This window comes from Dryas octopetala, chromosome 5 (assembly GCF_963921425.1).
Source record: "Dryas octopetala chromosome 5, drDryOcto1.1, whole genome shotgun sequence".
In the NCBI taxonomy this organism is placed as follows: Eukaryota; Viridiplantae; Streptophyta; class Magnoliopsida; order Rosales; family Rosaceae; genus Dryas; species Dryas octopetala.
Window position 1 is genome coordinate 19,528,876 of NC_141370.1, and position 19,583 is coordinate 19,548,458.

General features: G+C 36.9%; 3 protein-coding genes across 3 annotated transcripts; 1 reads left to right on the plus strand and 2 right to left on the minus strand.

The window, feature by feature from the left end:
- The first annotated feature begins 1,694 nt into the window (after nt 1–1,694).
- LOC147285381 (putative ABC transporter B family member 8) lies at nt 1,695–7,969 on the plus strand. The gene is made up of 9 exons (XM_086244318.1): nt 1,695–1,969; nt 2,101–2,155; nt 2,534–2,712; nt 2,816–3,273; nt 4,560–5,100; nt 5,198–5,377; nt 5,471–6,766; nt 6,856–7,277; nt 7,404–7,969. Exons 1-9 carry the CDS (start codon nt 1,727–1,729, stop codon nt 7,753–7,755), a joined length of 3,726 nt encoding a protein of 1,241 aa, XP_086100444.1. The 5' UTR covers nt 1,695–1,726; the 3' UTR covers nt 7,756–7,969.
- Nucleotides 7,970–8,359: 390 nt separating this feature from the next.
- LOC147285382 (pseudo histidine-containing phosphotransfer protein 5-like) lies at nt 8,360–9,757 on the minus strand. Its single transcript, XM_086245790.1, has 6 exons — nt 9,698–9,757; nt 9,473–9,603; nt 9,297–9,365; nt 8,731–8,802; nt 8,507–8,579; nt 8,360–8,407 (listed from the first exon to the last, which is right to left on the minus strand). Exons 1-6 carry the CDS (start codon nt 9,755–9,757, stop codon nt 8,360–8,362), a joined length of 453 nt encoding a protein of 150 aa, XP_086101916.1.
- A 2,306-nt stretch (nt 9,758–12,063) lies between these two features.
- LOC147285383 (protein phosphatase 2C 56-like) lies at nt 12,064–16,712 on the minus strand. Its single transcript, XM_086245473.1, has 4 exons — nt 16,205–16,712; nt 14,195–14,482; nt 13,643–13,748; nt 12,064–13,191 (listed from the first exon to the last, which is right to left on the minus strand). Exons 1-4 carry the CDS (start codon nt 16,685–16,687, stop codon nt 12,725–12,727), a joined length of 1,344 nt encoding a protein of 447 aa, XP_086101599.1. The 5' UTR covers nt 16,688–16,712; the 3' UTR covers nt 12,064–12,724.
- Nucleotides 16,713–19,583: the final 2,871 nt, after the last annotated feature.

Below are 19,583 nucleotides of genomic sequence, written 5' to 3' on the forward strand. Positions count from 1 at the left end.
AATCATCTACAGGTCATCATACAAATAAAGTCGATTGATTTATAGCTAAATTAAGTATGCATTAATTGAAGAACGACTTTGCTTTTGAGTTTTCAGACTATGTTCATCTAGCTAGTATATACTAATATTAATATGTCTTTCAAACTTTAAATAAGTGATTAATTCGTATACCAAATAGATCAAACCCCTTGTCCATGTATGTAGGTTAGCCTACCAACATGCATGGTCATGTTGAGCTTTTTAATTTGTTCTTTAAATGTTGGACATTTGAATATACTAGAAAAATAAAAAGAACAAGAGAAATAATCTAAAAATATAAGGGAACTATATATGTCGTACGTCGATCTTTGAGAGAGGAGAGTAGAGTCCACCACACAAAAATACAGCTAAGGACATGGATTGGTGATCGACAGGATATATATAAGATCATGGCATGAAGATCACCCCAACTAATTAATTAACAAATAGGGAGGAATATGCTATGGAAAAAATTAAGAAAAAGAAAAGAAGAAGAAAGTTCCCCATTTATCTACCATATCATGCATAATATTCTAGCAATCAATCAATTAAAGGTGCTTTTGTTGTTTGGCCAAAAAAAAAAAAAGGGTGCTTTTGTTGCATTTATTTAACAAAATAAAATTGGTTTTGCATTGTGTATATCAATTTAATGAAGATTCGTTAATTTAATTAACAATTCACATTCATAATTGATATAAAAAAAAAAAAAAAAACATTTTGGTGTATAAATATTTATACACCAAAATGTAGTTTTTTGATCATATTTTGTGTCATGCATATATTAATATACGCATAACACAAAATATGATCATGCATATATAATATTAGAGTAATGTTAAGGGTAACAAATTCTTTACGCCATAACATTTTTGTTTGTATTAACTTGTAAAGGTCAATTTTTACAAGTTACTAGCTTAGCCTGCGAGGGCAGTAACGTAATTTTAAGTTGTATATAACTTTTATAAATCAAACTAATATTATATATGTGCGACTGCTAAACCTGAGAAAGCAGAGCTATTGTTGTCAAATTGAGTCTCGTCTCTTTCTATTCGTAGAATACTACAAAGGCTTGCGCAGTTGCGCAAGATGGAATGGCCACAGCCAATGGGAGCCAAGGTTCAGACTATGCCATGTGTTTAAGAACAACATTAATGTTCTTGGCCAAAAAAAAAAACAAAAAAGAACAACATTAATGAAATAATTAATAAATTAATAATGATTAAGAAAAAGCTAGCGGACCAAAACGACATGTGTTGAAAGTAACCCTCACACACAGACAGGTCACACCACCATATATAATTAACTAAACTAAACCTTGTTGAACAAAAAGCTAGATTGGTGGAACAAAAACAAAAGGCAGGTGATTGGCCAGTGGGCAGTGGTCATAGTCAACTTTGTTGAACACTGGTCCAAAAATGGGTTACCCTTTGGTCTCATGCTCTTGAAAGTGATAGCCACCATGAGTATCTTTAACAGCCCACATAAAAAGCTCATGACAATAAAGGGTTGCTTCATAGAAATTCACTTGCTAGCTAGCTACTCACTTTGCTATATATATTAAAATTTCTATATATGTGCCTATCACTTCTTTGTATTCTTTATTTTATGCATCTACTTTTTCTCTTCTTCTCCTTCTGATTCTTGAAATACATATATGTGCAATCTGACCAGTATTTTGGACTCAGGGTTTTTGAGCTAGAATTGCAAAATGGGTTCTAATGAGATGGAGAAAGAAGAGAGGAGATGTGAGAAGAAAAATTCTGTATTCAAAATTTTCAGATATGCTGATTGGGTTGATGTTGTGCTGATGGCTTTGGGTACAGTTGGAGCTATAGGAGATGGCATGTCCACAAATTGCTTGCTAGTGTTTGCCAGCCGTCTTATGAATAACTTGGGATATGGTCAGACCCAACAGACTAATCATGGGAATTGGATGGAAGAGGTTGAAAAGGTCAGTTTTAGTCAAACACACATACACTCTCTATCAGTACTAGTACTGCTCTAGGTTTTCCTTTTTCAATGAACTAATAAATCACCATGTCTCACATTTTCCATAATTTAATTGTGTGTTTTTGTTAACAGTGCAGTTTAGACTTTGTCTACTTGGGATTGGCAGTAATGCTGCTGGCTTTTTTGGGTAATTTCAAACTTCTCTCTTTTTTCCATTCTTGCTTTTCTTTCCAAGGACAAGAAGGGCCGGGTATATATAAATACATGCATGTTCCGATCGATGTGAAGCACAATTAAACGAAACCCAGTTCGTCATATTCCTATAATTAGCATCGATCTAACAATAAAAGTTGGAAAATCGGTATATAATATAATAGAAAAAAAATATAGAAAAAAAGAAAGTTTCTTTGTAGAACCCTAAAAGTTAAAACACCCTAAAAGTTACAAGGAACAAGTAATTAAACTCATCGATCTGAAAGCCCTTTAAAACATATGGACCGTCATTGATCCTTTTCATGGAATTGAAAGCTTGAGATATATAAGATCTATATGTCAATGGTTGCAGAAGGTTATTGCTGGAGCAAAACGAGTGAGAGGCAGGTGCTGAGGATTCGTTACAAGTACTTGGAAGCTGTTCTGAGGCAGGAAGTTGGGTTCTTCGATTCACAAGAAGCCACTACTTCGGAGGTCATCAACAGCATATCAAAAGATACTTCTCTCATACAAGAAGTTCTAAGTGAAAAGGTAACATCAACTTGTTTAATTTAATTGTCACATAATTGATCAAATAATCAATTAGATTTTGTTTGTGGGTTTGTATTTATTTTGTTTTTCATTTAATTTTCAGGTGCCAATATTTTTTATGCACTCCTCGGTGTTCGTCTCCGGGCTCGCCTTCTCCACCTTCATGTCTTGGAGACTCTCCTTGGTAGCATTTCCAACTCTACTTCTTCTGATCATACCGGGAATGATCTACGGAAAGTACCTTCTGTATTTGTCCAAAAAATCGTACAAGGAGTATGGAAAGGCTAACACCATTGTAGAGCAAGCTCTGAGCTCCATAAAAACTGTGTATTCATTCACTGCTGAGAGGAGAATTGTGGAGAGGTACTCAGCAATATTGGAGAGAACAAGTAGGCTGGGAATCAGGCAAGGCATTGCAAAGGGTCTTGCTGTGGGAAGCACTGGTCTGTCGTTTGCTATATGGGCTTTTCTGGCATGGTATGGAAGCCATTTGGTGATGTATAGAGGTGAAAGTGGTGGAAGGATCTATGCGGCTGGCATCTCATTCATAATGAGTGGACTGTATGTGCTTCCATCTATCTCATGCATTAATATGCTTTTTAATCTCCTTGATTTGCATTAATGACTTATCTTAAATTGTAATTAATTAATTCATTTTATTGTTTTTAGAGATTATTAATCTTAGACTTTAAGTTGATCTTCACATATTAAGTTTGTCAATTTGTGAACTCGATCAATTGATTTGTCACATACTATATTTCATGTTGAACCACAGCTAAGATCCAAAGTTTCGTTTTGATGGAACCTGATCTCGTAATTTGAAGTTACTATTTGGTTTTTAATTAGTAGAAGGAATTAACCAGCCGAAGACCACACTTTTTTTTTTAAATTATAATTTCTTTCTTTAGTTGATGAAGTAACCTAGTGTTATTAATTATTCCCACCTGATCAATTAATTGGAAGTACATTGATGGTGGCTTTCAGTATGTGAATGGCACAGAACTAATTAAGGAGCTAGATTGATTGATATGAAAGACTTTTATGGGATTGTCTTATATATTTATGTGTCTTTCTCTCTTATTACATTTATTACATGACAATTAAATCACTTGTTGAGAGAAATTTACATACACATTAAACACATAGGACTGTCCCATGAGAGAGTACTTAATATGTATTAATTTGTGAGACTTGCCACTTGTTTATATAGTTCTCATAAGTTAACTAATTGTAAGTCTAATTTTTGGATGTTCATGCTGCTGAATTAGTTACTCTTTGATTTTAGAATAGATATATATCTGACATAAGATAAAATATATGTAAAGACTAGGTGGTGAAGGAGAGGGAAAAAATAGTTAAAATCAGAAGAAGTCACGGCAAAGTTCATGCTTTAATGTACCAAAAAGGAAATTGTAGAGTAAAGAACAATAAAAGAGCAAAACTACAGCAAAAGAGAAGAGACATAATTAATTGGAATAGGAAAAGTAAGAATTGAGACTAAAATGCTTATCTTAGACACTATTTCGAAGGCCACCACTATATAACTTTTTATTTTTATTGGCTTTTATCATATTGCTCGCTGGTTCACAATTACTATTTACTTTGGAAAATGTTATTCGCACTTTCAGTTTGTCATCTTGTACTAGCTTGTCGTGCTTTTATTTTATAGTAATAACAAAATATTAAATTTGGAGTGCAGGATTACAAATTGAAAGTGTGAATAACAACTGTAAACTATTCTAGTTATTTACTTTGGTAATTAAAAGATGATCTACTGAAAATTACAAGAAATTATTGTTAGAAATTAAAATTTAATGAACAATTTAATTATATGAATGTAACAACAGATCCCTGGGAATGGCACTTCCGGATTTGAGGTACTTCACAGAAGCCACTGTTGCTGCTACACGCATATTTGACAGGATTGACCGGACACCATTGATTGATGGTGAAGACACCAAAGGACTAGTGTTGAACAACATGAGAGGCGAGCTAGAGTTCATTGATGTCAAATTCACATACCCATCTCGTCCAGATTCCATGGTCCTCAAAGACTTCAATCTCAAAGTTGAAGCAGGGAAAACCATTGCTCTTGTTGGTGCCAGTGGAAGTGGAAAGTCAACAGCAATTGCTTTGGTGCAACGCTTTTATGATGCAGATGATGGGGTTGTGAGGATTGATGGGGTTGATATAAGAACACTTCAGTTGAAATGGATTAGATCGAAAATGGGGCTTGTGAGCCAAGAACATGCATTGTTTGGGACATCAATCAAGGAGAACATTATGTTTGGGAAGCTTGAGGCCAATATGGATGAAGTCACTGCTGCAGCTATGGCTGCAAATGCTCACAATTTCATAAGGCAGCTTCCAGAAGGGTATGAGACCAAGGTGAATATATATATATGTAAAAGGGTATAAATTAGTTTCACTGATCATGGCTTAGTTTGGTGTAATTTTGATTAACATATGTAGTGGTATGTGACAGATTGGAGAGAGAGGAGCACTTTTATCTGGTGGACAAAAGCAGCGGATTGCCATTGCAAGAGCAATTATCAAGAACCCTGTAATTCTTTTACTTGATGAAGCAACAAGTGCTCTAGACTCTGAATCAGAGACCCTGGTCCAAAATGCTCTTGATCAAGCCTCCATGGGAAGAACCACCTTGGTAACAATGAAAACATGCATATATATATATACCTTAATTAGTAGCTTAATTACTTTCATCGTCTCACAGCTTTTGGATTAACATGATGATCAGGTGGTTGCCCACAAGCTTTCCACAGTTCGAAATGCAGACCTCATCGCGGTGGTCAGTGGCGGTTGCATCATTGAAATAGGCTCACCCAACGACCTCATCAACCGCCATAACGGCCACTATGCAAAACTAGCAAAGCTACAGAGACAGTTCAGCTGTGACAATGTTGATCAAGAACAAAATTCGGATTTTCGCGTGTCTTCGGTCACAAGAAGCAGTGCTGGCCGGCTAAGCACAGCAAGATCAAGCCCTGCATCACAGTTTGCAAAGTCCCCATTAGCCATTGAGACCCCAAAACCTGTGTCTCACCCCCCAACTTCCTTTTACCGTCTTCTCTCTTTAAACTCTCCAGAATGGAGGCAAGGCCTAATTGGTAGCCTCTCTGCCATAGCCTTCGGGTCGGTCCAACCCATCTACGCCATAACCGTAGGTGGCATGATATCGGCCTTCTTTGTGCCAAGCCACGAGGAAATGCGTGCTCGAATTCATACATATTCCTTGATTTTCGCTGCACTCTCCTTAATCTCTATGGCTTTGAATCTCTTACAACACTACAATTTTGCGTATATGGGCGAGCAGCTCACGAAAAGAATCCGATTACAGATGCTGCAGAATATCTTGACCTTTGAAACGGCCTGGTTTGATGAGGAGCAGAATTCAAGTGGGGCATTGTGTTCAAGATTGAGTAATGAGGCTTCCATGGTCAAGACCCTCGTAGCAGACAGAGTTTCTCTATTAGTCCAAACCACTTCAGCTGTGACAATTGCAATGATATTGGGACTAGTTGTGGCTTGGAAGCTAGCACTGGTTATGATAGCAGTCCAACCACTTGCAATTCTATGCTTCTACACTAAGAAAGTTCTGCTCTCAAGCATTTCAACAAACTTTGTCAAAGCACAAAACCAGAGTACCCAAATTGCAGTTGAAGCAGTGTACAATCACAGAATTGTGACTTCATTTGGGAGTGTGGGAAAAGTGCTTCAACTGTTTGATGAGGCTCAGGAGACTCCAAGAAAAGAGGCCAGGAAGAAGTCATGGCTTGCTGGGATTGGCATGGGGTCTGCTCAGTGCCTAACATTCATGTCATGGGCACTGGACTTCTGGTATGGTGGTAAGCTGGTTGAAAATGGTCAAATCTCAGCTGGGGATGTGTTCAAAACATTTTTCATACTGGTCAGCACTGGTAAGGTCATAGCAGAAGCTGGGAGTATGACTTCTGATTTAGCCAAGGGTGCTACTGCAGTTGCATCAGTGTTTCAGATTCTTGACAGGCATTCACTAATTCCAGGGTCTCATAATGTAAGTAGTAACAAATTATTAGTACGTGCAATTATCATTGTCTTTAAAAGTAAAAGTGATTAATTTGGTTTTTCTTTTTTCTTTTTTAGGTGGGGGATAGAGATGGTACAAGTGGAATCAAGTTAGACAAAGTGACTGGGAGGATAGAAATGAAGAAGGTGGACTTTGCATACCCAAGCAGGCCAGAGACCTTGGTGTTGCGCCAATTTAGCTTGGAGGTGAAGCCAGGCACCAGCATTGGACTTGTTGGGAAAAGTGGGTGTGGTAAATCAACTGTGATTGGATTGATACAAAGATTTTATGATGTTGTGAGAGGATCAGTGAAGGTGGATGGGGTGGACATAAGAGAGCTAGATGTTCAATGGTACAGGAAGCACACTGCCCTTGTTAGCCAAGAGCCGGTGATATACTCCGGTACCATCCGCGATAACATTATGTTTGGGAAGTTTGACGCATCGGAAAATGAAGTTGTGGAGGCTGCTAGAGCTGCCAATGCCCATGAATTTATCTCGTAAGTATATACGGTGAAATATTCTCTTATCAGATAGTCTGACATGTTATATTATTAGACTATTAATCTAAATTATTGATTAGGTAAATTCTTCGATTTGACATTTAACATTTCTATTTGGTGCAGGTCCCTCAAGGATGGGTATGACACAGAATGTGGTGAAAGAGGAGTGCAGCTATCAGGGGGACAAAAGCAGAGAATAGCAATTGCAAGAGCAATACTTAGGAACCCAACAATACTTTTGCTAGACGAGGCAACAAGTGCTCTTGATGTGCAATCAGAGCACCTCGTGCAAGAAGCACTGGACCGAATCATGGTTGGGAGGACAACAATTGTGATAGCACATCGACTCAACACCATAAAAAACCTTGAAATGATTGCATTTGTTGCAGATGGGAAGGTGGTGGAGAGAGGCACATATGCACAGCTCAAGCACAAGCGTGGTGCCTTCTTTAACCTTGCTACCTGTCAAACTTAGGTGCATGATGTAAAAGAGCATATACTGTATAAGTGTATAATGGCTTATGTTGGTGTACAATGTTGGGCTCAAGTCAACTCTCGAAGTTTGTTGACACCTTTGGGCTAGTTTTGTGGCTTTAGGTTTAGGGCCTGAGGATTTACAGTTGGGTTCAATGAGGGATGGTTGACACTTGAAACTTGAAAAGCCCAAATGTAACATTTGGTTCGTGCCAAATTTATGTTGGCCCTAGATACTCTACTATTAATACAAAAAATTATTGTGTCTTATGGTAATACCAAATTGGGTAACAGAATCATACATGCTTTGTTGCACAAGCTTTTTATTATTCTTTATATTTTTGTACGAAAGCGGTGCTCGTACACACAATGAGAGTAATTTAAATTAAATCAAAGGGAGTAAATATAAATCACTAAATCAGAATTCCATTTATTCCATGTAATGAAACTTGAAGTTCATAATTATTCTCTCAGCTATGACATCAGCATACAAGATTTCCTAACAACATATTAAGAGTTAAGACAACCCTTTATTTCAGAAACAAAAGTACACATAAGCAACCTCGAACCCCACTACGGTGTACCCTTACATGCACTACTGTCCTCTACAATGGGCGCTGGGCTGTCTCAAGAGGCCCAACTTGTCGCACCATCTGAAAAAGCCAGAATAAAAAGCATAAAAACAAAAGCTATTTCTCGAAAACGAAATGAAAACAAATAGTAGATAAACAGAGAATCTAAATCCGAAAGACCTGAAAGTAAGGCTCTACTTTCTCTCTAAGAGTGGCGTGGTCTCGTTTAACCTGTTGCAAGTGAGTCTTGCTACTGTTCACATGCATTAATGGACAAGTTAATAATAGCCTATAATGACAAGTTAAAAAAACTAGAAACCATTTAATTAAAAATGTTTTTAGCCTTTATTTTGAAAACCATTTTGTAAATAAATTTAGTGTTAACTGTTAAGTGCTAACATCACCTTTCCATGTCGTCTTCCTTGAAACTTTGCTTCATATGGTTGATTTCGATCCACACCTTTTTAGCACCAACACTACGAATGGAATGACAATAATGTACAAATTCACAAAATTAATGAGTAATGATTATGGGTACCCAAATAAATACAATAAAGAAGATGATTAATTTTCTATGGTATTTGTAAAAATACGCATTTCTTTTAACTATTAGACATTCATATAACGGCGCAGTTATTAGATGGCCTAATTGAAAAAGTCGTAAAATTACTCACAATGCACTCAAGTTCGATTCCTCTCTTTCAAGCTAAAAAAAAAAAAAAGTTTATATAACGGCTAAATATGAAGAATTTTTTATTATGAACCCTTCAAACCTAATGCTTGAACATTATTTTATCTGAAAAATGGGAGATTCAAATAAAACCCCTTCAAGACAGTCGGAGGGGCGGCTTCAATTCTACAAGCAAAGGTATATATGCCCATCAATTTGAGCTTCCAAATTATGTGGATATATCAATCAGACGCATAAAATTAGGATGAGAATAAGGGAAAAAAATTTTGAAAAACCTACCTGGCGCTGCTGCCTTTGAGCTGATGGAGGTACTTATCCACTTTTGTGAGATCGTAGGGGGGTTTCTCCCTGTGAAAAAACACATAACCACATCATCACCGTCATCATTTATAATGTTAAAGTTTAAGTGGAAATTAGAAATTAATATTGTTATATATATAGTAATGGGTACTCACAGTGCTTGCTCTAGAGCAGCTATGAGCTTAGTAGAGTCCCTAAAATACATGGTCATGACCTCCTCTGCAAAGTTGGGGTTCTCATTGTCTTCTAATTTCTCCATTTGCACAAAGTGTTTGTCAAGAATATCCTGCAATACCCACCCTATTCATCTTTAGTACATACACAACAATATTACATTCTATTGCTCTCCATTGTAATTTCTAAATAAGAGAAAACTAAACCTCATCAAAGAAAGATTGCCTCATGTTTGCAATTTCTTGGCGCAAGGTGTTGCTCTCCATTCTTGCTGAGTGTACCACACAATGGTAATCAAACCAAGCATATATATTCAGGAAAAAGTAGTCAGTATGTATACGACATTTATAAGCGTGTTGTACTCCTTCGAGCATTTACTCATTCTGAAAAGTGGAGATTACAAAATCTAAATAGGGAGGAATGACTGATTTTTTGGCAATTATAACAACTGGGTTGGTGATGTTAAAACAGTGGGCATGTAAGAATGGAGGAACATTTTACATTTGCAAAGTAAATGACAATTTTTTTTTTCTTCCGAAAGGAAGTAAGTGACAAGTTTTTAGCATGCAAAGATATGAAGAAGAGAATTCCAGCCCTTGGCCAAAAAAAATCAAAAAAACAGAACATGGCAGCCAAATATGACACGGTAAACAAGAAATTCTGCCATCATTCAAAATTATTGCTAAGGCTTTGCTTTGACCAGCCGCTTATGTCCACGTGAGCGCGGTCATCAACTTGATCGGGCTCACGTGGGCTATTTGAATAAATATTCATTTTATTTTTATATATTCTCAAAAGTAATGTAGATTGTATAATAAATGTATATCGATTTGGATCCTACTTTCTTATTTATAATAAATCTAGATTCTGGAGTATATTGAATACCACACTCATCATTGTTGAGGATTTAGATTGTAATACAAAGTTAATAATAATTTCAAACTGTTTTCACATTACTTAAACCAGATTATACCATTTATTTCTATGCGTGTTCAAAATTTAATTCAATTTGTACATTTGAACGGAACCTCTCAAACCAATTTAATTGGTTTCAATGATTTTGATGGATTAGTCTAGATCATTAAAATTAAATTAAAACCCGATATGTTTGGATCAAATGGTGGCTTTCCCCATCAAAATATTTCCATCCAAATTTTTTGGGTTTATACTCGTTCAATCGGAGAAGAGGAAAGCCTGAAACCCCCAAACCCCCAACAAAACTCTACTTTATAAGCGTGTTGTACTCCTTCGAGCATTTACTCATTCTGAAAAGTGGAGATTACAAAATCTAAATAGGGAGGAATGACTGATTTTTTGGCAATTATAACAACTGGGTTGGTGATGTTAAAACAGTGGGCATGTAAGAATGGAGGAACATTTTACATTTGCAAAGTAAATGACAATTTTTTTTTTCTTCCGAAAGGAAGTAAGTGACAAGTTTTTAGCATGCAAAGATATGAAGAAGAGAATTCCAGCCCTTGGCCAAAAAAAATAAAAAAAACAGAACATTGCAGCCAAATATGACACGGTAAACAAGAAATTCTGCCATCATTCAAAATTATTGCTAAGGCTTTGCTTTGACCAGCCGCTTATGTCCACGTGAGCTCGGTCATCAACTTGATCGGGCTCACGTGGGCTATTTGAATAAATATTCATTTTATTTTTATATATTCTCAAAAGTAATGTAGATTGTATAATAAATGTATATCGATTTGGATCCTACTTTCTTATTTATAATAAATCTAGATTCTGGAGTATATTGAATACCACACTCATCATTGTTGAGGATTTAGATTGTAATACAAAGTTAATAATAATTTCAAACTGTTTTCACATTACTTAAACCAGATTATACCATTTATTTCTATGCGTGTTCAAAATTTAATTCAATTTGTACATTTGAACGGAACCTCTCAAACCAATTTAATTGGTTTCAATGATTTTGATGGATTAGTCTAGATCATTAAAATTAAATTAAAACCCGATATGTTTGGATCAAATGGTGGCTTTCCCCATCAAAATATTTCCATCCAAATTTTTTGGGTTTATACTCGTTCAATCGGAGAAGAGGAAAGCCTGAAACCCCCAAACCCCCAACAAAACTCTACTTTAGTTGTTTCTCATCGGAAGCAAAAGCAAGCAAGCAAGAAATGTCGTCAGAGTCAGACTACAAAACTCTACTATAAATGCTGTCTTGCTGTTTTTGGGTAGGTTTTTTTGTTGCTGACTTGCTGCCTGCAGCCATGTTGTGGAACTTTTTTACTTGTTTAGTATTTTTGTTTATTGTGGTTATGTTTGTACAATTAAATATTTATTTGCAATGTTGACTAAAATGTCCAATTGAGACATGTTGGAAAGGTTGTTCTCTGATTTGTTTTTTTATTCTCCGTGGCTTTGTTGTTAAAGTGTAAGTTGGGTATAGTTTTAACATGACTGAAACCATACAGCTCATCCAATCCTATCAATTGTATTGGATTGAACATTGCCATGCCCAATTTTGATGCTCTCAGCATGAGTGGAACTCATGGTATTTTTGTATCAAAATTTATAAACAGGGATGGAAAGAAACACATTTGCTGAATGATACAATATTATATTATTATATCTGACAACATTTGGGGAACCAACTGCCAATATATACATCAGAATGAACTTTATTTTTTTGCCAGGATACATCAGAATGAACTTAAACACATGACAAATATACGTACATGATTTTACATAAGCTTCCTAGGAAACTTCGTCCATAATATATAATCCGTTAGGAATTCCATTAGTCCCTTCACTTCTATCATGTTTGATTCAAAACAAATTAATCTTTTCTACGTAGGAAACTTACTGAGGATGCAACATTCATAAGCTTATATTTTCCTAGATAAATTCAAAAAGACATACTAATGAAGGTAATATGGTTCAAAATGCCTTTTGAAAATTTTCCCCCAGATTTCTGCATTCCCGTCACTCACACATTGTCCGAAATATATATGAGCGTGAATTAAAGAAAGAAAGAGATAGCTAAAAGGAAAATCCTCTTGCCATCATGCTTTGCTTTCTTTTCTTCATCTCCAAGCATAGATTATCGAACAATTTTCTGTGTCCTTGGTGATCTCTAACTCTTTTCTGGACCAAACCAATTAAAATTGAGGATTGATCATCAAGTGTTCTGTGGTAACAAACTGGTTTCCGGTTGTTACAGTTTGAAGCGATGGATCGAGTAGTCAGCTCTGTACAGGTCAGATCAAGGCTGAAGGCTGAAGGTGGAGTGAGTCGCTTGGGGGATCAGTAAGAACCCTCAACAACTCTGAACTTTCAGAGGGTGAGATCATAGAATTGGATTTGTGGGAAAGGGGAAAAAGATTATTGTTCTTCCATGCAGTACTCCCCTCTTTCATGTGGCGTTTTCTTTTTGGTTTGAGATCAACAATGACAATGGATATGTTGTCAGAACTATTTCTTCCATATGCTATTTCAGTGAGATGATCAGCAACGGCTTGTGCTGGAGAAATCTCATCAGTACTAGACGAAATGGATAACCTGCGCCATCTTCTTAAAAGATGACGAGCCACCTCTCCCACCTCTTCATTGGTCATCACATCCCAAAGTCCATCACTTGCCAAAATCAAACACTCATCCTCATCAGTCCTCGTCATGAATGTAATCTCAGGAACTGGAATTATCCAAGGCCTTAGATACTGATCACCTGAAACATACCCCCCCTTTCAATTAAAGTACCATAAACTGATGCTTGCTTTAGATTAAATGTAATACAACAATTTATCAAAATGAATATTATGGTATTAGTTTCAGTGTCTAATTGGGTTCGCTATGATATCAGTAGAACCAGAAGCACCAGAAACTAGGAGAATTAAACAACACACAGTTATTTGCACACTGATACAGTACTTAAAAGACAAGTCATAGCATTATTGCCAATCGTAGCATGGAGAACTAGGCTCTTCATCAATTATACCACAAACATGGTATTAATCCTGGGGGATAGCACAAACAATAGGCTAGATAGCATTTGTAAAATTAATATTGTAAGAGCATATTCAGATAGTTGCCTTGGTCAACAATTTCTTAGGAAGGTAAAGCTTTGAAAATTGATAAACAGGAGACTGCAAATCAAGTAGAGAAATAGAGATGAAAACCTATAGCTCTGGACATGGCAAGAACTCCAAACACCCTAGCACCATTCCAGTTTATGACTTTCCCTCCCTCTCCTTCAATCCTCGCAAGCTCGTCTTCTCTATCAGGCTGTAAAAAGCAGCAAAAAGAAACAGTGTGTTCTTAATCTTATCAAGAAAAATAGTGTAATAATACTAAGAAAGAGCCCAATTTATGAAAATTCAATAGCTAGATGTCAATAACTGGCCAAGTACTTTAAACTTTTCAACTACTCTCCATGTTTTACTGTATGTTTTTTCTTTTGGTCAGAAGACAAGTTGAATGCTATTAACCCCATTAAGAAGGATTTTTTTTTTTCTTATTTAACACTGTATAACTTTCGGAAATGTAAGTTTTGCTTTGATTTCTATGTACCATCAAAGTTATAATTTTAATACAAAGCCTGCAGATAGAAGCAACGGTCTAAATATTCAATCCATCATGAACAATTAATTACCAGAAGCAAGAATATAAGAAAAAGGAATTCTGATTAAAAGCCTGAAAACTTAAGAGAACAAGAGACTTTCAAATGTAACCTTCTGATCGACAGTTAACGGGATTGTTTCTGTCCCTCGGCAAAGAATTGCCCTAGAATCACCACAATTAGATGTGATAATCTGGCAACCAGATAGAACAGCGACGACTGCAGTTGATCCAACCATCTCTGGCGCAAGTGCCTCTGTGAGAAGCTCATTGTCAGCCCTCTCAAAACCAATTGAGAATGCTGCTTCCCACCTCCTTTGCCATTCATAGCCATCAATTGTCTCCCGATCCCACTCTTGTGCTATCACTTCATGCAATCGCTCAGCACAATATTTGGCCACCTATGTATTATAGGATGGTGTCAAACATGGACAGATTAGTTCTTTTCTCACTAACATTCTACTAGATTGTCGAATGTACTCTGACTGGATTGTAGCAAACATATAAAACTGTCAGTTTGATGAAGATGATAGCTAAAAGAAATATCCACAAAGTAAAACATGGAGGTCTAGTCAACAAAAAGAAAAGGGTCATACATGCAGGCCTCTTTGATATTCCGGTTCTATAATAATCCTATTATTATCCTGGAAAATAAGGTGGAGTTCAATTGATAGTTTGATAATATAATATGTCAACGAGACAAGGTAGTTCTGATAGAATTAGAGCATTCAACCCAAAACCAATTGGCAATGGGTGGAGAGGCCCAAGACAAGCACATATGCTAAGCTCTAGTTTTCGGATGTGAGACATTGCTCCACATTACTCTCAACACGCCCCCGCACGTGTGGAGAGATTTTTTAGCCTTACACGTGAACAAATTGTATTGGGTGACGTAGAAGCACGTGTGGCCATTGGGCCTTACACGCGGATAACCAAGCTCTGATACCATGATAGAATTAGAGCATCCAACCCAAAATCAATTGGCAATAGGTGGAGAGGCCCAAGACAAACACATATGCTAAACTCTAGTCTTCCGATGTTTACTCTTAACATCATACCATAATGCCTATTACTCTATTAGACACCCATCTGCTAAATAAGTCACAAAACTCCTTCCTCCTATAAAAATAAAAAAAGAGAGCTAACTGTTGTAATTTTCCAGGTGGCACATAAGTGAAGTGCTTCATCATGCAAAAAAACCCATTAAAATTTTTAAATTTCAGAAATAAAGCTTAGCTTACAAAATATATTCAGTTGAAGAGTGAGACATATTGAGAAGGGAGGCACACAATGAGGTTCTTAAGAAAATAATGCAAACGGACCCAAGAAAACACCGTCCCTCTATCAAACCTACGCAAGAAGCACAAAAAAGAATGGTCCCACCCAGATTTTTCTTTCCAAGAAAAATGGAACCTCTTTGATCCTGGTGATTCGTCCTCTTCAGACAACGAAACACACTAGCGCCCCACCAGCTACCCAAGCGAATAATTAATTAATTAATTCTAAATCAACTAAAATATATACAAAACCGAAAGCCAAAGCCAATGTTATATTTTGATCACCGACGATTCTAATAGAAAACCTGAAAAATGAAAATAAATCCAGTACCCAAATGGTGAAAATTGCTTGGTCAACACAACCCAGATTTAATTTCATTATTTCTTGGTGGTCCCACCCCTTATCGGTGAGGGTGCATGATGCGCCTGTGACGAGAAGACAATGCATAGGGGTGACGCTATCATTTCATCCCCAATCACTATGCACCCAAAAGGTTTCACTAAACAGGAAAGGGCGTGCCCCAGCTCACTGAGACTGAAAAGTTGCACGGTTTATAAAGACACGTGTCACATTGAAAACGAAACCCGCCATACAACTCAATTAATGTGGACCACTAACCATATGCCACGTGTGTCCTTTTATAGAAAAAACAATGATAGCTTTGCTTCAAAAATAATATTCATAGTTCACAGTGTTTATGTTGAGAATAATATACATGCTCTTCCCTTACTCTCATACTTTATTTTCTTTTCCTTCCCTTTCAAATACAAGAAAACAATAATAAACAAAATTAAAAAAAAAAAAAAATTCTTGGAAAATTTTTAAAAATAGCCAATGGAGAGTACCTGATTACCGCCATGGCCGTCGTAGACGCCGAAGAAATGGACTGGGGAGATCTCGGAGGAGGTCCTCGAACCGGGAGCCGTACAACCGCCCACGTGATCGCACGTGCGAGACATGAAGCCCGGAATAACAGCAACCGCGTCCTCCATCTCTCTCCGCCTCCCAATCACCGAAGTGAACCCCCACGTCACTCCCTTGTTGCTCCTCCCCACGCACTTCGGCCTCGCCGCCGCCGCCGACACCCTCAGCTCCTCTCCACCAGTCAAGACACTCCGGTCCACCAGCACCGGTGACACCAGCAGCGCCGGAATATCCCCGGAGCTGCTCGTCGTCGTCCGGGAGACCTCACCGGAGCTTGAGTTCGAGAGCGTGCTTCTGGAGTCTTCCGCGGTGAGTAGTGAGGACAAGCTCGAGCTGCTAGAAGCCAAATACACGTACGCGAGTGAGTTGACTCGCTCGAGTTGCTCGTCGTCTGTGGATTCCATGTTTCCCAGAGAGAGAGAGAGAGAGAGAAAGAGAGAGAGAGTGGGGGGGAGAGAAGAGAAAGGCAAAGAGAGAATGGGATAAAATAAGAGAAGAAGGGACAGCTAGGAAGGCGACACGTGTGAGGAGATATAAGTTCGATGACACACGCATCCGTAGCGAATGAGGAAGAGAGAGAGAGAGAGGAAGGGGGATTGATTGTAGTCGTACTCATTTGCTTTTCGCTGCACCGCTACGTGTCCTTCTTTCAGATGGCCCTGCCGCGCTGGAGAGCAGTACTTCTCTGCTCGAACATGTTGCGGACTGTCCCTGCACCCGCTATTAACGCATTATCTGTCGACTTTTTGTGCCAATAGATTGTCCGGTCAAGCTGTGAAACCGTGAGAGTCAAATCTCCTTCGGATGACGTGGCAGATGGCGGTTTGGTATTTGTACATAATTGTCCTCAATACGGCCTGTACTGGATTGTTACCGCTCTATCCATGAGGAATCTAATATACGCATGAGGTGGACCCAGCAATGTTACACCATCTCTGTAATTAGCTATATACGGGGCACGTTGGCAAGAAGTGGGGCCCAGCCCATTAGGTGAAATTTGACCTTTTTTACAGAAAATGCGAAAGAGTAAATAAATAATGTTTCAACTTTCAAGCGGTGGAAAATTACGAAACACGGGTCTCTAGATACCTGCCGAAATGCCACGTGGTACAGTAGTTTTTTTAATTTTACCTGATCGATCGAGGATGGGATCGGAGAGAAGCAACGGTGATGCGGGGAAAAGAGAGTGGAACCCACCAAGAATCCACGTAGCGAACCAGCTATGGTGGTGGGTGGGACCGTATGGATTTTGGCGCGGTTCAAGTCAAGTCGACGGGACCTATTTAGGATTCGATCAGATCAAACGGCACTCAGCTAATATAGCTACTGGTATATTAACACGTAGCCATAGATATGTCCCCGTCCGGTATGCATTATGCAATCTACAATCTACAATCTACAATCATTGGTGTATCTCGCAATGTGGCAATCTGATTCAATAATCTCTACAGTAGTACAGTCTATCTTTGAAAAAAGTTTTGAAAATTATTTATACAAAAAATAATGCAAATCGAAAATTATTTAGCCACTTAATCAACGTCACATAAAAACTTGCATATTCCAGACTTGGCATTACTACTAAAGAGAAATAAAGGTTCTAAATTTCAGTATCTCAAACTTCATTTTTCTGGAGAGATTTTCATTTAGGTCCTTTAATTTTATAATATATTGAATATAAGCTTTTTCTATTGAAGTATACCTCAATTTATTTATGTTGAGATATACTTTATTATAACCCACATGAGTCGTTTTGCGTTAATCTGAACCGTTCATTTTTTACATCTTCATTGATAAATCATCCTTGCAAAAAATTAGTTAAATCGGAAATCATTTGTCTATCTAACTTTGGTCGAATAAATGGATGAATCAAATATCTCGTCAATTTGTTTTATCAAAGTTAGATAGGCAAATGATTTCCGATTTAACTAATTTTTTGCAAGGATGATTTATCAATGAAAATGATCTTTGCGAACAGTTCGGATCGACACAAAACGACTCGTGTGGGCCCCAACAAGATCATACATCAACATAAATAAGTTGAGGTATACCTCAATAGAAGGAGCATGATACTGAATAAAGCCTTATGACTTTTCAAATTATAACTAAAGTCTAATAATATTGTAACAATTTCATATTATACAATATTGATCTATTATTTTTTATTTTTTTCACACATATCAGGCGCCGAGCGGTCGGCGATCATTTTCAATTATTCGGCAGTACATTTTTACTTCTTTGTCAAGTCATGGTTTGTCGGCTTTATATAATGTTTTAACTCTGCTCAAAATCTCAAAGTTAAAACCTAATATGCAACCTCCACAAACTTCATTATATACCATAGGAATGTATGAGGTTAATCCGTACTCTATACCCTCAAAAAATAAAAAAATAAAAACATATCTTTTTTGACAAGTCAATGATCAAAGAACTTTATTTATAAAAAATAAGGACTTTATTTAAAAAAAAAAAGTCATAAAGCTTTTTTTTTTAAATAAAAAATGTTAAAAGGACTAAACTGTAATTTTTCATTTTTCTCCCATCACCTATCACATGTATAAACAAGATTTTTTCATCACCATCATGATTATTATGTTATTTTTATTATAAACAATAGTTCGTCTATTTATTTCTATGGAATAAGATCTCTACATAGAAGTTTCTATGGCAAAAATATATTTTTGAGGTATTAGCTGACAATTATATATTGAGGTCTGTAGTCTAGCTCGTTATTTAAAACGTAAGAATGTGCTTATAAAGTCTAAATGATTATCCCTCTTTTAGGATAACTAGACACTCAAGCGAATTATTATTTAAGATTACACATTTAAATATGATTTTATATCATCCATAGTCTTAAATTAATGGGATGTTATTTTTATTAAGCAATGACTGATCAAGGTTAGTAAAGGTGATTTTAGAATGTATCATACCAACAATTGCAAGACCAAAGTTAGTAAAGGCGAGTTGTTTGCTTGAGAATGTATTTTGAAGAAAGCTTCTCTAACGTTTATCATATGTGACTGTAATTGCCAATCGCAAGAAGGAAAGCCATGCCAGCAGTTCTATACAATATCTTTCTCAGATCATTCAATTATTATGTTTAAGCCAAAGACTTTTGTTTTTAATTGTTTTTTGTCTTTTCCTAATGATGGGGGAGATTGTAATTTAAACTTGAAGCCACCTAGTTGTTTTAGTTTCCACCATTTTTTTTTTTTGGAGGAATAGATTCCAAGCTCTAACGTGATTGGCCAGACGGTATGGCAAATCCAAAGGTGATTTGATTGATCAAGAGAGCTTACT

What these genes read in the sequence shown, in the direction of transcription:
- LOC147285381 (XM_086244318.1), top strand. Translation starts at nt 1,727, where the DNA reads ATGGGTTCTAATGAGATGGAGAAAGAAGAGAGGAGATGTGAGAAGAAA. An exon ending in AATGCTGCTGGCTTTTTTGG is followed by an intron (nt 2,156 to 2,533) that starts GTAATTTCAAAC and finishes CAATGGTTGCAG; the next exon opens with AAGGTTATTGCTGGAGCAAA. An exon ending in CCATGGGAAGAACCACCTTG is followed by an intron (nt 5,378 to 5,470) that starts GTAACAATGAAA and finishes CATGATGATCAG; the next exon opens with GTGGTTGCCCACAAGCTTTC.
- LOC147285382 (XM_086245790.1), bottom strand. Translation starts at nt 9,757, where the DNA reads ATGGAGAGCAACACCTTGCGCCAAGAAATTGCAAACATGAGGCAATCT. An exon ending in AAGGAAGACGACATGGAAAG is followed by an intron (nt 8,580 to 8,730) that starts GTGATGTTAGCA and finishes GCATGTGAACAG; the next exon opens with TAGCAAGACTCACTTGCAAC. An exon ending in AAGTAGAGCCTTACTTTCAG is followed by an intron (nt 8,408 to 8,506) that starts GTCTTTCGGATT and finishes TGGCTTTTTCAG; the next exon opens with ATGGTGCGACAAGTTGGGCC.
- LOC147285383 (XM_086245473.1), bottom strand. Translation starts at nt 16,687, where the DNA reads ATGGAATCCACAGACGACGAGCAACTCGAGCGAGTCAACTCACTCGCG. An exon ending in CGTTAACTGTCGATCAGAAG is followed by an intron (nt 13,749 to 14,194) that starts GTTACATTTGAA and finishes TGCTTTTTACAG; the next exon opens with CCTGATAGAGAAGACGAGCT. An exon ending in TGCCATGTCCAGAGCTATAG is followed by an intron (nt 13,192 to 13,642) that starts GTTTTCATCTCT and finishes GGTATGTTTCAG; the next exon opens with GTGATCAGTATCTAAGGCCT.